General features: G+C 46.2%; 2 protein-coding genes across 4 annotated transcripts; both read right to left on the reverse strand.

Annotated features, from left to right (window-relative positions):
• Positions 1 to 6630: 6630 nt before the first annotated feature.
• LOC123107756 (tyrosine-sulfated glycopeptide receptor 1-like) lies at positions 6631 to 7961 on the reverse strand. Its single transcript, XM_044529680.1, has one exon. It carries the CDS (start codon positions 7941 to 7943, stop codon positions 6831 to 6833), a length of 1113 nt encoding a protein of 370 aa, XP_044385615.1. The 5' UTR covers positions 7944 to 7961; the 3' UTR covers positions 6631 to 6830.
• Positions 7962 to 9162: 1201 nt separating this feature from the next.
• On the reverse strand, positions 9163 to 13658 carry LOC123104871 (serine/threonine-protein kinase AFC2). Of its 3 annotated transcripts, XM_044526794.1 has the most exons (12): positions 13432 to 13658; positions 12433 to 12622; positions 11800 to 11826; positions 11497 to 11650; positions 11314 to 11362; positions 11108 to 11222; positions 10719 to 10810; positions 10415 to 10550; positions 10260 to 10324; positions 10077 to 10174; positions 9861 to 9963; positions 9163 to 9660 (listed from the first exon to the last, which is right to left on the reverse strand). In XM_044526794.1, the coding sequence occupies exons 1-12, from the start codon at positions 13522 to 13524 to the stop codon at positions 9508 to 9510; spliced, it is 1275 nt and encodes a 424-aa protein (XP_044382729.1). In that variant the 5' UTR covers positions 13525 to 13658; the 3' UTR covers positions 9163 to 9507. The 3 variants fall into 3 exon arrangements, with proteins under 3 accessions (XP_044382729.1, XP_044382730.1, XP_044382731.1); XM_044526795.1 differs by lacking the exon at positions 12433 to 12622 and having other exon boundaries at positions 13432 to 13619; XM_044526796.1 differs by lacking the exons at positions 11108 to 11222; positions 11314 to 11362; positions 12433 to 12622; positions 13432 to 13658 and having other exon boundaries at positions 11800 to 11832.
• Between the last annotated feature and the right edge of the window lie 3130 nt (positions 13659 to 16788).

The raw sequence follows: 16788 nt of genomic DNA on the forward strand, positions 1-16788 counted from the left end.
AGAGTGAGACCCCTTTATAAGGGCTGCTCTACCACTTGCCATTGGGAGCTTGGGAAGAGGAGTGGTACACCCGCACTCCTCCTCCTCCGCCGCCCGCCTCACCTCATCACGACGCGCACGCGCCGCGGGTTGCGGGAGTGAGCCGAGCCGAAGCTTATTTTTGCCGCTCAGGAATGGTTAATTAATTGTTAATTAATTAACGAGTCGCTTACAGAAGCGCCACTGTCCGAGACGTTGGACCGTGGGCTGTTCGCGGACTCGGTCGTGGGCCTAGCCCAGGCCCATCTACCTGACGGCCTATATAAGAAGGCACTGGCCAGTGGAGTGAACCCTAACTCAGTTCACTCACTCCCTCTCGTACAATCCTAGCCGTCAGCTACTGTTCCTCTCTCTGTGTTGCTTCCGGCGATCCCATCCCGACGACCGCATGCACGGTTGGTCGGGAGAGGAGGTGCCTCCGGAACCCTGTTGTTCGAGATCCTGCCCGGGAGAACGGCAATAAGGTTTTTGGGGAGCGTCTCGACACGACTGCTCCCAATCCGTCCCCAACTTCGTCCGCCTCTGCTTCCACTACTTCCCCTGCATCGACACCATGGCCGACGACGCCGCCTCCAAGAAGAAGCCCACGGACGACGCCGAGGCTGCTGCTGCCGCCGCCGCGTTGGCCTAGCCAACCGGAGGGTATGATCTGTTCATCCCTCGACTCGTACTTATGCTAGCCGTATATGTGCTGCTCATAGATGGTTCGATTCTACGTTATGTACGTGCTAGTATGCTTAGGTATCGCTATGAGATACATACCTTTTATGCCATGCTTACTGTTTACTCGTGCATAAGTCTAATCGGAAAAGTGCTAATATTTCCAACATTTCTAACCCTACAACACTCGAAGCACTTGCAGTCCGAGAAGCGATGGCCCTGGTTGATGACCTATATGAAAGGAGAATTTATGTTGCTTCAGACTGCAAGATCATCATCGCTGACATCAAGCAGAAGAGTGAGGCAGTTTGTGGCGCTATTGTCTGAGAAATTATTGATCGTTCTAGTCTTTGTACTAATTGCTCTTTTAGCTATGAATTTAGAAACTCGAATATCGAGGCTCACAATTTAGCGAAGCATGGTCTCTCACTGGGAGTTGGCCGTCATGCGTGGTTAGGCAACCCTGATGATCTTATCCTCGTTCTTGTACATTATGCCGAGTTAATAAAAGGCTTTGCGAGATTGTCTCAACAAAATAGATGATGTAGACATAAAAATAACCAAAATTTACATCGGGAAGGACCAAAAACGCCCCTCCAACAGATGATGTAGATGCAAAAAAAATCTTAGGTTTTACTCTAGATGTTAAATACATCACCAAGTGATGCAAATTTACATCACTTGGGCCTCCCAAGAAAATCCAAAGCAAAGTGTGACAAGCCTCAACCGCTGTCTGGAAGGCTCTCACTGACTTCTCGATCCCCTTTCTGCTGCCGCCGTAGCCAACCGATTTTGGCCAACTCCGGCGTCTCCCTCTCGATGTCACTTCCCGTTGCGGCGACCCTTGTATCCCACCTTGTCACGGGCAACCACCGCCTTGGCCTCAAGCATGTCTTTACCTCCGCCGTCTTCCTGCTGGCAAAGAGCACTCATGCTTCTCCCCTCCCTGAGGTTTCACTCGAGGCCCTCTTCTCCTCCCTCATCACGTCAGGCTCCACTTCCCCGGCGTTGGCCCTCGTAAACATCGTACCTATGATTACCAAACCCTCCAACATATGGTCAAATCACATCACAAATATATTGAAAAGGAAAATAAGTTCAATGGGATAAATTTGAAAGTTTACAAACATACAACCAAAATATATTCTGGAAAATGACTATTCTCAAGATCTTCATCAAAAGAATGGCCAAAATCTAGTGCGGTAAAAGATCGATAAACTCATTCGCACTTAGTAAATATCGGAGACCTCTAGCAATCTCGTAATTATCCCAAAATATCATTAGTCTATACTTGTACTGCTACTAGTTAATATTTTTTTAACAATACTAATTAATTAGTTGACCTTCTCTAGTGAAAGTAATTTTTTTTGAAACGGAGGCAAAAGCTTTGCCTCATCTCATTAATAAAGAAGAAGAGAGTTGCCCGGTTAATTAACGGAAAACCGGGCAAAAACCGTTACAACATGCCCACACAGGACAAACAGGGCGACCTGGCCACCCGCACAAGAATGCACACACGCCGCCGAGGAGAAAAGCGCCGTCAAGGTTGCAACCCGGCGTCATCGTCATCACACCTCCGCGAGGGCGACTCCGACTCCACCATCGACGACCACCGAAGAAGCCCCCATCGCAAACAAGCGTCGAGGCCTGCGTCGGCCGATGCCAAACAATCAGCCACACGCGCCGGCGACCAGACGACTCCGACTCTATTGACGAGCATCGCAGGGCAAAAGCGATGGGCTTGCGCCGAGCCAGCGCCAGAGCTGACCACCCGTCTCGTGTCATCGTCACCGCAAGGGACCCTCCTCAGCAGCTCTGACTTCAGGAAGACAAAGCAGGGCACGGCGACCCCTCGAACACGCAGGAAGAGACCGACTACCAAGACCCATCATCAAGCCTGCTCCGCTCGAAATGCCATCGTTGCCACACAAGAAGCCGCGCAAACATCCACATCGCCGGACGGGCACCAGCCGACCGCAATGTCGCGAGCGTCCAGCCCATGGAGAGCGCAAACGGGAACCAAAACTCTTCAAGGCAACGCCCCCAAGGGGGAAGCGACGATGACGACGCCGTCGCCCGACCCGGCCGGGCCTTAGGCTTTCACCCGAAGAGCAAGGTCCGAGGGTGGCGGACACGGGGCTCCACGACGGCGCCTCCAAGGAGATGAAACGACGCCCACGGACACCGACGCCGCCGGCCGGTAGGAACCCGGCAAAACTTTCGCCCGGAGCACCTGTCACCACTGGCACCCCCACGCACAGCACCTCCACTGGCCCACCCACCTCCACGAAGACGCCGCGCCAGCAACCCTCGGAGCAAGGTTGTCAGAATCGCGATCCTGTTATATGATTCTACAACTTTACGATCCAAACTAACCCCTATGATTCTACGATTTTAGTTTATAGAATCTACGTTTTTACGATCCTGATAGTGAAGATTCTACGATTTGCGATCCTACCATCGGAGCTCCGATCCGATTCAAAATCGCGATTCTGACAACCTTGCCTCGGAGAGCCACCACAACCCACTCCTCACCGGCAGCTAGAGTAGCACCGGCAAGCCAGATCTGGCCGCCTGCCAGATCCACATTCCCCCACGTCAGACCGCATCCAGTACGCAGCCACCACGCAGACGAGTACACGCCCACGAGCAGGGGCAGGAGAGCCGCCACCCCTCCGGACCCGCGCCGGCCGGGCCCAGAAGCACGAGATCCGCGCCGGGAGCCGCCACCGCTGCACACTGGGAGCCGCCGCCACAGCACAAAGGGGCGTCCATAGAGGAGCACCACCAGGACGCCAATGTTGCAGGGCCGCCGAAGCCGCCGGGCTGCCCACGAGCAGGGGAAGGAGGGCCGCCACCCCTCCTCACCCGCGCCGGCCGGATCCGGCAATGCAAGCGCGAGATCCACGCAGGGAGCCATCGGCGCCGCACATGGGGAGCCGCCGTGGCATCGCCGCCTAGCCGGGGGGAAAGAGCGCCTCCCACCACCGAGGAACCTTGTCGCTGCACAGCGAACGCCCCGCCGCCGCCGTCCGCAGCGCGGGCTTAGCCCGGCCGCATCTTCCGGCGGTGGCGAGGGGGGAGGAGAGAGGGGTGCGGCGCCAGCCGACCGGAGAGAAGGGGATCCCCCGAGTCGCCTGGGGACGACGCGGGGGTCGAGGCTATGCAACTGACTTAACAACAAAAGAATATTCTAGTGAAAGTATTGTAGCTAGTATCATGCAATGTCAATTAGGCATGAAGCTGACATGGCATATCATTAAGTGAAGAGAGGGACACTTGTAGTATCATAATATGATACCATAGCATAGCATGTAAATGGAGAAACCTAGTATCTATATATTGTCCACATCTTCATATTAGGGTTATAGAAACAATTAAATAAGATACTCACTCTATAATATTGTGCATTATGAAGGTAGTATCACATGCATGATACTAGTTTTGGAGCACCACTCTGCGTCTCTTTGGGCATCTCCAACGCTCGGCGCTAAAGGAGGGCGCGAGGAAAATTTTCCCGCCCAAGCTACAGTTGCATCGTTAGGCCTTGTACAATGGGAGGTGCTTAGGGAAGGTGCTTAGAGAAAATAAACCAGACTTTTTTTAAGCACCGGTGCTTATTTGTACAGGATAGACGCTTAACTAAGCGTCTCTTCTTTAGATATAGGCACTGATGCTTTAGAAAAACCCAATTTATTTTTCTAAGCATCTCTCTAAACACCTCCCATTGTATAAGGCCTTAACCCTCCCGGTGTCGGGGTTGACATCTACTCAAAATATAGCAACGAGTGCTTAGCATTATTGTTTCCTGAGCCGTATTAAGCGTTGGTGGTTAGCGCCCTTTTTTTGCGGTTGCGCATTGGTTAGCGCCTTGCATTGCATTGGAAGAGATAACTCTTATGGCCTTTTCAATTTTCTGAAATTATTTTTTTCTTTTTTAAGCGCCTGGATAAGTGCTCACCATTGTAGATGCCCTTAGAGCATCTTCAATAGATGGTTTAAAATTTGGAGGTCCAAAATCAGAGATGTAAAATTTGAACCGCCAAAAAGTGTGTTTTAGAGCTTCAAAAAAAGCTCAACCCCAACAGATGATCCAAATTGATGGTCCAAAAGAGCAACTTCAATAGACGGTCTAAAATGAAGATGTAAATTTTTCAAAATGACAAACTACTAGTCCATTCAATATAGTTCAAACATCAAATTCAACATAGTTTCATACATGAACTTCAACTACTACTTATTCAAACTACTAGATAAACTACTCCTCATCGTCGGAGCTGCGGAACTGCGCCCAGAATTCCTCCTTCTCCGAGTCGTCGCACCCCTCCTCCTTCTCTGAGAAGTCTGCCCAGTCCTCCTTGGAAGAGGACTCGATGGGGATCACCGTCGAGGGACCGGCCTCGTCCTCCTTCTTCGCCCCTTCTTCTTCTGCTCCGCCTCACGCTTCCAGTAGTACTCCAGCTCGGCCTGGACGTACTCCGGATGCTCCCGAGGAAAACTTGGCATCGCCTCCTCATCAGTCTCGCCGGCACTGACAACAACCGTCGGCTTCTTCGTCGTCTTCTTCTTCGTCGGGATCTCCTTCATCTTGATGCCCTACGGCACAAGCATCTCCGTTTCCGCCCGACTCTCAATCTCTGGGAGTTGAGGTGCTCCCGAGGCCTCTCGGCACGCCACACCGCCACATCGTAGGCACGCGCGGCCTCGTGGTAGGAGGGGTACGTGCCGATCCACCAACGCCTCCCGGCGTCGGAGAACTCCACTCAGAAGTTACCGGAGGGCTTCTGCCTCATGCCGAAGAAGCCTGACTTGCCCTTCGGCGTCTTCTTCGGTGCCATCGGAGAGCGGTGAGAGCGGTGGAGCGGCGGCGTTTCGGCCGGGGCGGTGGCGGACGGAGCCGGGCGGGGCGAAACTAAGGGGCGGTGGCGGACGGAGCCGGGCGGGGCGGCGGTGGCGGACGGAGCCGAGGCGGGTCGGAGCTAGGGCGGGCGGGTCGGGGCCGGGCGAAGCTGCGGCGGGTCGGAGCTAAGGCAGGTCGAAGCTGCGGCGTGCGCTGCGGCCGTGGCAGGATCCGCGGCAGGCGGGCGGCGGGACGGCGTGGAAACAGCGGCGGGGGGCGGGGCGGGGCCGGATCTGATGTGGGCAGCGTGCGGCGGGGTGTGGAGGCGGCAGGGCGGCGGCGGACGGGCGGGAGGTCGCGGGCGGGCGAACGGAAAAGGAAAGGAACTGGCGGTTGGGCGTTCGCGGGCGGCGGCTGGTTTTGGACCAGGTGCACCTCGTGATGTAAATTTGCACCGCGATGTGTTGTATTTTACATCACGAGAGGCCGCAGTTTATTTTTTTTACATATGAACCGTCTGTTGGAGCTGTATTTTTTATTTGAGACGATCCAAAATTTAGTTACTTTTACATTTGAACCATCTATTGAGGATGCTCTTAGCGTGTTTGTTGGTGAAGGCGGCCACGCAGTTGTCCCTGATGATGCGGTGCTTGATATGACGGGAGTGGCTTCGACCTGCAGTTTGAGGCTGCTGCTGTGGAGGCAGCATTTGTCCGCAGCAGCTCTGAAGCTCATATGATGGATGGATATTAATATTGTTGGGAGTTTTCTCTTGTATCTATTCATTGGTTACTACTCTCTTCATCCTGAATTACTTGTGGCAGAAATAGATATAAATGGATGTATTTAAAACTAAAGTAAGTCTAGATACATCTAGGTAATTTGGAACAGAGAGAGTACGTACATGTGAGAATAATATGGAATGAGTGTAGTGTACTGCATTGCATGAAACAATAGAGATATGGCAGGCTGGCATGGATTTGCAGCAAAGCATAACCCAGGGAAAAGGACATGTGTTCTCAGCCTACGTGTAAGTAAAGTATCCTGTGAGATGAGTCAGGGGCATGTAGAGGGAATGGACACATCTCCTTTTCCTTTTACGTACCCACATACATACATAAGTTTTGGATATGTCATACAAGCTATTAAAACTCCTGATACATCAGTTTTGCCCTGAATACATGAGTCTCGTTATTTATTCTTTATCATACCCAAAAGTACATCTTCTGGCAACATGGACAGACGGATGCTGCAGCGCGCACTTATGCTATGATGTGTACAGTCATTAACCTCAGGTTACGACTTTGTTGTGCCCAGTCACGAAATGGTTCTTACCGGACACGGTATTGTGGCTCCCAGATACAACATTGTTGCTACCAGACACGATATTTTTGCTCCCACCTACGTCATTGTGGGTCCCGGATACAATATTGTGCTTTCCAATCACGACATGATGGCTCCCAGACGCGGCATGGTTGCTCCCAGATACGACATGGTTATCCCCAGTTACGACATGGTTATTACCATATACGACCTGGTAGCTCCCGGATACGGCGTTGTTATTCCCAAATATGATAGTGTTGTCGTTCCCAGCCACAACGTTGTTGCTCCCAGATTTGACAATGTTGTTGGTCCCAGCTATGACATTTGGGGCATGATTAAGTTGTCGGCGAAGTGTGCTTCTTCCGCCATGCTTCAGATACAATGACATGTTAGTGAAACTGATACCTGGTGAACACCCAGAGGTGTTGAGGCCCTTAGAACTCTTGGGTACCTCACCAACCAATGTATTGTTGGAGAGATCCAAGTAGCAAAGGTGATCAAGCCTACCAATCCACGACGGGATGGTGCCGACCAATTGGTTGTGGGACAAGTCAAGGACCTCCAAGTTCTTGCATTGAGACAACCATCCCGGAACCCTGCCCTTGAGAGCACAATCACCAAGGTCGAACATCACGAGGCTCTTGAACCCAATAAAGCCATCGCCTGGTAGCTCCTCGCCGCCGAAATTCTTGGTGAGAATTAACGTGGTGAGGTTCTGGCACCCACGCAGCATGGTGAGCGCTCCTGAGATGTTGTGCAAGCTGTTATAGCCGAGGTCGAGTTCCTCCAGCCACGCGAGGCCTGCGAGGGAGGCTCCTGGGATGGACCCCACAAGGCCATGTCCAGAAAGGCGCAACCACGTGACGCGGCCGTTGGCGGCGTCACAACCCACACCATCCCAGGCGCAGCACATGGCGCCGGACCACGCGGCGCGAAGGAGAACGGCCCCCCTGCTAAGGTTCCCGGCGAAGCCCCGCAGCGCGTGTAGGTCATCGGAGTGGCACGAGGTCGCGCGCGCCTCAGGCAAGAGAACCGTCAAGAAGAGGAGGAGCAGCAGGCAGCATTTCACCATGGGATTCATTCAGCTCTAGTGAGTGATTCACAGGCGCTCTTGGTGTACAAACTGCTTGGGTGTTGCATCTATCGTTATTTATAGTTTCTACAACATGTGCGTTGTTGCAACTAGTAGAGAGTGAGTGGCCACCCCACGAACAAGCAAGTGCCTGCCATTGATTTGATTTTGATCTGTGTCTATCGACTGGGCTGAAATTCGTGGGCGCCAACTCCTCCTCCTCGTCATCTATCTTTTATTTTACTTCCCATCAATCAAAAAGTGAAAGAAAAAAACCGTATACTTTACTTGTCGACAGAGAGCACCTGGCCTTCTTATAGTGCTCAGGCTTCTTGTCTTCTTTTTCCTTTTGTCGACACTTGTTTTCCACCCACATGATGTATCTTGTCAAACTTTGCTGAAGCATCCGGGGATAAAATACGTTTGAATTCCTCCAAATTCCTTGTTGAATGGATGCACCTCATCTTACTTTTCTCTAGCAAAGTGGAAATGTATCTCAATGTATATATGTCCAAGGGAAGGGATCCTATGCTATGCTCTTCATATTCGCCCTCTGTACTTGCCAAACTGACTGGTTGATTTTACTCTTGGTTTATATCCTTGAGCACTTCTGTCAGTTGTAGGCCCGCTCTCTTCATATGTGGAGAACATGTCTGGATAATATTCTAGAGCCCACGTCATCTACAAATAGCACACATGATCATTGATCAGTGTCAACAACCAGGGTCAATCTTTATTTGCAAAGCAGAGTTACAACTTAAAGAAACATAAAGTGCTGTTCCTCAAGACATGACAACCAGGGTCATAGTTGGCTGGCCTTTTACTGGACACCTCCTTTACACAGAACAGTTTGCAACAATGCTAATAACTAGCTAGCGCTTTAAAATCCATGGATTCAACCCAACAAATCTTGTGTGTGATTGCCTACCAGTGGTAACTATCTTGACCGTTTTTGGTTGGCTGGTAATACCATTCGTTTATTTTGTGGACACAAAACAACCCTGACCATACAAAAAACAGTAAGTAGTAGATATGCAATCTGTTGAATGGCTTCCGTGACTAAACCTGGGTTTTAACAACCTCAAAAAAGTCATGGTATCATTAAAGATAACGGAAGAAAATATCTGAATATGGCATCTAAGACATAGTGAAAGCGCATTTGAATTTGGTCCATAGATCACCCGCAAGATTTAGGATTCTCAAACAGAAAACACCAGAAGATATAGTATTCAGCACAAACTTTGATCTTTTACCATACCATTTCTAGGGGCGTAAACATACACAGCTTCGACGGTTTGTTTTAATTTGCCCCAGCTTCCGCTGCGAGGGAACATGCCAGAGTTTGAATACAAGACAGTGAGACTTTTGAATTCTCTTTCAGCTATATAGTACATAAAGCCACAACACACGAAGCCTCTTCTGAACTTTTAACTATGGCTACTGCTCCCTGTCCTGTTATATCCAGGGAGATTCAGATACAACTCAAGCTTGTTATTTCCTTGCTGCAAGCCTGCAAATCCTCATAGGTTTCTGTCAGTGTTTGTTTGGGTCAGCCGCGGACATTGTTGCTCGGTCATAGCGACCGCCTTTCACGGTGCCTCCTGAAGAAGCGGTGGCTCAGGGCTTCCTGAGCGGTCAGCCTGGCCGAAGGCTCGTACGCCAGGAGGCCCTGCAGCAGCCCGATCAGGTCCCCAGCAGAGTGATCCACATGCTGCATCACCAGGTTCTGCATTCCCGGATTGGATGAAGGTGGTTATTAAACAATCCGACAAACTTAAGCAAATACCATGTCACTGCGGCAGAGAAACACAAATACATCTTGAATCCAAACAAGGAAACTTAAGAGCCACTGGCACTAGATTTCAGGGCCAGAAAAAAATTGAAATGCCCCAGAAACTAATAGGGAAGCTCGTCCTGTTTGCGTACCTGGAGGCGAGGCAGCTTGAGAACAGCTCTCATGCTCTCCCGTGTCGTTGCACCTTCTGGCCAGTTCAACCTTCCTCTTCTGATGTACTTCTGCGCATGGTGGCTGAATTTACACAAGGCAAAAAGGTCAACCATCAAAACTAATCGCATAGGTGGCAATGGCATTAGATCATAATAGTGGCAATAACACAGGTAGCGGATAATTAATAAACATACTCGGCTCTTTCCAGCATGTGCCGTGGGAGAGGACCTAGAACCCTCTCCATCATTGCCAAGTGCTCCAAATTTTCATGGGTCTGGAATAATGTCTCACCCTGTAAAACATAAGAGGCCAGTTCAATCATACATGCACATGAACCTTTCCCAAGACAAAGACGGACAAGATATACAAACACATACCGAGCAAAGCTCAACGAGTATACAACCAATGCTCCATATATCACATGGATAGCTCCACCCATGCCCTAACACAAGACCAGGGAAAGTCAGTTCCAGTATTTGATAAACAATCAAAAGTATGTGCACCTAATAGCCAGTCATGTCCAAATTCATACCCAAAATAACCTCAGGAGCACGGTAGTGCCTAGTAGAGACAATGTAGCTACAGTCTTGATGATCATATGCTGTGCTACCAAAGTCGATTAACTTGATCGCACTTGATTTTGGCACCTTCTTTGAGAATGATCCATCCTAGATTTTAAACATTATACAATTAGGAAAAATAATGCAGCATGCTGTATTTAACACAGAACTATACTGAACACGACTTTTATCTGCTTTGGACATGGTGCAAATTTTAAGGAAAAAAATTTCCTGCAACTTAACAGTTATTCGGTGTTATGCAATGGTAATACATACCTTGTTTTCAGCTAACTTAGCATCCTCTGAAGAAACAAGGAGAATGTTCTCTGGTTTTAGATCAGTATGAATTAACTTCAGGCCATGCATAACTGCAATGAGGTAAGATACATATCAAGATACATGACACAGAAGCATATGAACCAAATTATGAGCACCCAAATACACACAAAAGCAGATAGCCTAAAAATCAGGAACAAAAGAGAATAGAAAAATGTATGTGGGTCTACTCGTTTTTTTCCGAAAATGACAGAAAGAACCCAGTCCAAGATAAGATATAGAAGAATAAGCGCACTGAGAAAAAGAAAAGCAAACAAATAGAGAATCTTAATAGAAAACAAAGCAAGTACAAAATATATGAGGTTTGCAAAGGTACTGTCTCTACACACATGCGACAGATTCCAAAAGTTGCTCTCCAAGCTCACGAACTAGGTCGATTGGAAATGGGCGGTAGGCAGTTTTCCGCAGAAAGTCATACAAGCTTGGGCCAAGCTTCTCGCAAACCTGTTGAGTCATTGAAATTTATTGACTAACTGGACCCCAAGTCTAACAAACAAGTTGGGGAAATTCTATGAATCAAAGCATATAAACTTACAATACAAATATGGTTACGATAGTCAAACCAGTTCCGTATTTGCACACAGCTGCAAAAACACTCAGGAGTATGTAACTTATTTCTTTAGCAACATGACATGAAAAATAAATACACAATTTACTCCATACCGTACTTATTTATTTAGCTCCTTGTGGAGGTAGAAGAGTTAGATGTATAACTTACTGTTTTCCTGTGGCGTCATTTCTTGCGAGCTTCTGCAGCACATCAATCTCTATCATTGCTGCGTCACTGTATTTGTTTACAGCACGAACAATTTTAATAGCTACCATTTCTTTTCTTTCCCTGTCCCAACATTCCAGCACCTGACCAAAAGTACCTAAACAGACAAAGACATTCCAATATTATTGCAAATATAAAATGGTAGTTACTAGACAATATCAGGTGGATCTGAGCAACATTGGTGTCACAAATTCATTGACTTAAGAATTCACAAAACTATACTCGTGACCATAAGAAAATACTAACCTTCGCCCATCTTTCTGTATATTTTATCTGCAAAAATAGTGAGAAGGGGTATGAGAACAGAGCCTTCCAAGGAGCTCAATAATTTAAGACAATTTGTGCAAACAAAGATAACTAGCATGCACTTTGCAAAAAGACATGTTTGTGTTAACACTAAGAAATAACAGTAACATCATCTGGTGCAGCTACAAAATAGGCCAGCATGTAAAACCTTGTAGACTTCAAACCACCCGAAACCAAGGAAATAAAGTCAAATGTAAAAACCCTACACAAGAAAAGGGGAAATCCAAAAACTATTTGAAAATTCGAAGATGGAAAACGAATTTGAGTTAACGTGAAACTAACTATATCAACCTGTTTTTTTTTTTGTAAAAGAAGTTAAATCATGGATTTAAAGGTATTTGTTGACAGAACATTAGATGAGTAACCAAGGAACATAAGCAGGTACCATATGTCTGCAAAATGAACAAATTCAACATACAGATACATCTCTAGTTTTCTGTAGTGCAGTTTAACCAATGCTAAAACATTTTTTTATTAAAAAGGAAAAAGGGAAATGGAAAAAGAAGTTTCCTGCATGCTAAGGGTCACAAACACAGTCATTATACTCAAATAATGATGGTCAAGTGTAATTACAGCGAGAGGTCAAATTCTCTCCAACAGCAAATACATAATGGCCATCTTTATCGTCTTCTCTCCGAGGAGGGGAAGCATTTCGAGCAACACCCTTTGAGAGCAGAGAGAAGCAAGTATAGTCCGGAGGATGTGACGGCAATACCAGGGTGGTCATATCGCCAACTTCTTGCCCACAAAATGTTATCTGAGCCTACACACATCGATCACTCAAGTTTTTCATGCAGAAAAGAAAATATAATACCCATCTGATGTTAATGTTCTCAAGTGGAACACAAAATAAACAAAGCACAGACACAGTAATAAACCTATAGCATTTATAGCATCATGCAAAAATAGCTTACCTGAAAGCACTCGTGTTAACAAAGAAAATGACACTTAGTATGCTACACGCTATTCGTACGCGTAAATTTGAGCCACCGAATATTCTGAAAATGCCACCGATAGTTCTCACCAGATGAAGCGATTTATGTTAGACAATAATAATGTAGAACCACCCAGGTATTTCACATATATTTTAGGCGGTGAACACAGGTGTATCAAGTTAAACATGAATTGTACTAAATTCAACAACATCATGATAAGCTGAAAGTTGTACAAAACTAAGCACCCGAACCCCAAGCAAACAAGGCCCGAGGGAGAACCACAGACAAAAGAAAATTACAGGGGTAATTTGGTCCAACATCCTAATTTGGCCGACGATGGCCTGTAACAGCTCTACACAATCGCAGAGCCAACGGTATCTGCAGTTCAATCAATCAATCGCAGCCTAAGCAGGTCTAGCATCAGACACACGACACTCTAAACGTTGGATTCTGCGCCAGATCTACACGGACCGCGCCTCGTCCAGCTCATGCTACACCTCGGAACAGACACAAAATGCCCTGATCATGCTAGGGCTAACGAAACCGCGGACGAATTTCGTCGAACCGCGCCGCGAATCGGCGGATCGGGCGAGGGCGGGGTGCGTAGAAGGGAGGGGAAATGGGGGCGTCTGTTTACCTTGGTCGCTGGCGCGACGTCCCATCCGTGCCGGGCCCGCTTGCGGGGGCGGCCGGCGGGCAGATCGGCCGCGGCGGCGCACCTGGTCGCCATTGATGGGTTCGAATTGCGGGGGATTTGGTGGGAGCACGGGAGGAGAGGTGGGGGAAACGCGCCAAAGGGGAAAGTGTGAGGCCGGTTGCTATGTAGGGAGGAGGGGGGAGGGGTTGGGTTGGGTTGGGTGGGGATCGGATGCTGCCGGGTTTGACTTTTGACCCGGCCAGCGGCGCCAAGATTCGTGCCAGGCCTGATGTCAGGGAGTACTTAGGAGCTATTCGGCAGTCCTCCGACTCCCTGAAATCTCGTAATGTGGAGCTTCTTTTTCTTCGCTCCGTCGTTTTTAGCTACAACTCCATCAACTTCTAAAACGGACTTGGAAAGCGGAGAGTTTCTAAACAGGCCCTTACTACAGAGTTGGGAATTTTTGTAAACCTGGTTTTTATGGAATTTGCAGCGTTTAGCCATTTTCCTCAATGGACAATGGCACAAACGGCACAAACTATATCAGGCGCATACGAAACTGACGGGCGGTTTATACAAGTTTTCATCTGACGTGTGCATGTATGCTAGTACATTTAATGTGCCATATTGTGGGTTGAACTTGTCTCTCGTCTCTTGTCGGCATGACAATGAATTTCTTCCTTCGGGACCTAAATCAAAAATACAATTCTAGGCAAAAATGTAAGTTTTTGCCATGCTTATCACATGCACACGTTATTGGCTTTTTGGCTTGAACTCTAAACATATAATCATACCCAGAATGTTTATCAACTTGCGAGGGTTCCAACAATAATCATGTCCATGCATGGATCGGCGAGACACTCGGAAACTTATGTGATCATTGACGAAATACAGATGCACACCCACCAATTATATACCTTCAAGGACAAGAATGATGAAAGATTTGTTAGTGGAAAGGATGAAGCAAAAAAGTGGTGTCAGCTTCTAAGGGAAGGGGCGGAAATCAGGGAGAAACCACTAGATAACACATATACTCTAGAATTTCCTATTGGTCACAACTAATCTATAAAATCTTACTCTAGAAACTCTATTAGGGTATTTCTTGCATTTGTGGATATATCAAAATTCTTAAATTTAGATGGGATTATGATTAACTAAGATATTTTTGTACTACCTTTGAGATAAAATAACATAACCCACATGGCTAATAACACTATACTTATACACTTCGTATTTGAAAGCACGAACATTTGGATTGTATAACATCACACTTTGAGTTACAATGTGTGTTGTGGTTATTATTACTAGATCCATGATGGTGCGCGTTGCCGCACCCGTCTATTTTGACAATATAGTGATAATAAGTTCCATAAGTATATAAGGGAGTTCTTGATCACCAAATTGGAAAGTAAAGTCATTTTTATCTGAGACAAAATTTTGCGTTACTCATTAGAAATTAGCAAGGTAAAATAATTGGCATCACTTGTCCAATAGTCAACATCCATCAATTCACCATCATAAAATTAGACATACAAAACAAGAAGATATAACATCATTCATCCACATCACATACTGATATGTGGACTTTACAACCACTGGTAGCAATACTTCCATGACATGTGCTTGTACCTTGGAACTGTGTCCTCCTAATATGGATCTTTTGGTCCTTCCATTACTTGTGCTTGTCAAAGAAATGTGCCTTTCCCAACCTGGATCTTTCGATCAAATACAACCACATCCTACATTAGTACAGCACAAATAATTAATATGCAGCAATATGATATAAGAAAGCATGTAGATTTACTGATTATGTATCTTTGATCTTATAATAAAATGAAGATATCTTAGCTTGGGCTGTAACGAAATACACGAAATGTTGTACTCATAATTGCATGTAATCCTACACATGGTCAAATAGTTTGCCAACTTTCTACTTTGTGGAATAAGAGGAACGCATAGATTAACTAAATCTCACAAAATGAGGGAGCTCAGCAGCTAGAGAAGAGCACTGTAGCAAAACTTCAGAGTGCCGAAGTTGGTTAAGTCAGAGTCTATCCTAAACAGGCAGAACAAAGAGAGTTATTCCATGGGACAACAACCTAACCAGGAAAGTCAAGAGCTACAAATAGTTCCAATTGTAACATTGTGTCCTCTTGGTACTTCTCACGGAATTAGTAAACTACATTACCCATACGAACGATAAGTCCACTACAAATATAGTAAAAAAGGAGAAATATTCAATTTATTATTGTCATAGATGGTCATGATGATCGAAGCTGGCCAAGCTTCAGAAACGATAAGCTCATAACCTAAAGAATATTATTCTTTACTTATTTTCTCCGAGCCTAAATATTTTCCTAATACAATAAAAGTAATGTTTAGTGGGCTCAGGCTGCGCTAGCGGGACGAAATCTTAGTCATGGACCCAGGCTCACCTATGAAATAGCCTGCAGTCATGTTAATGGTTCAACTAATTGATGGACAACAGAAAATGAAAAAAACCATAAAACTGCAAGGAAAAGAGCTCACATATGGCTCATAGTAAGTATTGTAACACATATATCAATGGTTATCTCTGCTTAGAAATTTTACCTAGAGGCAACATGCAAGTGCAGAGTCACAAAAATATGTGATACAAAAAGTTTGAGAATGGTAAGTCAGTAATGGGTAAAGCAACTATGACACCAATTTAAAAGAGTTCTAGACATCAATCGTTGCAGTGCTAAACTCACAAATCAGGTAGACTCAAAAAATAAGAAGAAAACAATCTATAACAATATCTATTGAGTTAAACCTCCCCTCAAATATCCAGTATAAGCATTACTCTTTACAAAAAGAGCTTTCAAGAAGCAATCTATCATCATGTAAGCCAGAGCAATCAACATTTAACATACTATATGTTCCACTGTTATTGACTTTGCCCTATCTCAGAAGTTAAAATTTGACTATTTATTTTGTGCGAATTCATTTATTAAATGGGAAGGAAATGCATGGTGACCAAAAACATGTAGGAATCCTGTAACCACACAACTTTTTTTAAATACCATCAGCGAAAGCTTTCAGGGTTTGATTAGTCGGACACTGGGGGAGCACTTTATGAGGTTTGTAGGTTGAATCCACCGCAAGATGTATAAACCTTATTACTTATAAGCAACTAAAGCCTCTTACCTTTAAGATTATATGTGCCGTCATTTATGACAAAGCTTCATCCAAGCTGAAAGCAAAATTTCCCAAACTACATGGGCACCGCCATCACAATACCTCCGAGAAATTCCAAGTTTTCCCACCTTCCAATTTTTTTCGAAATCTTTTATTTTGCTAGATGAGCAAGATTCCTGTCATCCCATGGAAGGCATT

This window comes from Triticum aestivum, chromosome 5A (assembly GCF_018294505.1).
Source record: "Triticum aestivum cultivar Chinese Spring chromosome 5A, IWGSC CS RefSeq v2.1, whole genome shotgun sequence".
Lineage (NCBI taxonomy): Eukaryota > Viridiplantae > Streptophyta > Magnoliopsida > Poales > Poaceae > Triticum > Triticum aestivum.

Excerpts from the sequence above, each read along its gene's own strand:
- LOC123107756 (XM_044529680.1), bottom strand. The coding sequence starts at position 7,943 with ATGAATCCCATGGTGAAATGCTGCCTGCTGCTCCTCCTCTTCTTGACG.
- LOC123104871 (XM_044526794.1), bottom strand. The coding sequence starts at position 13,524 with ATGGCGACCAGGTGCGCCGCCGCGGCCGATCTGCCCGCCGGCCGCCCC. Across the intron at positions 12,623-13,431 it reads ACGTCGCGCCAGCGACCAAG|GCTCAGATAACATTTTGTGG; the intron begins GTAAACAGACGC and ends CGATGTGTGTAG. Across the intron at positions 10,175-10,259 it reads TACTCGTTGAGCTTTGCTCG|GGTGAGACATTATTCCAGAC; the intron begins GTATGTGTTTGT and ends TATGTTTTACAG.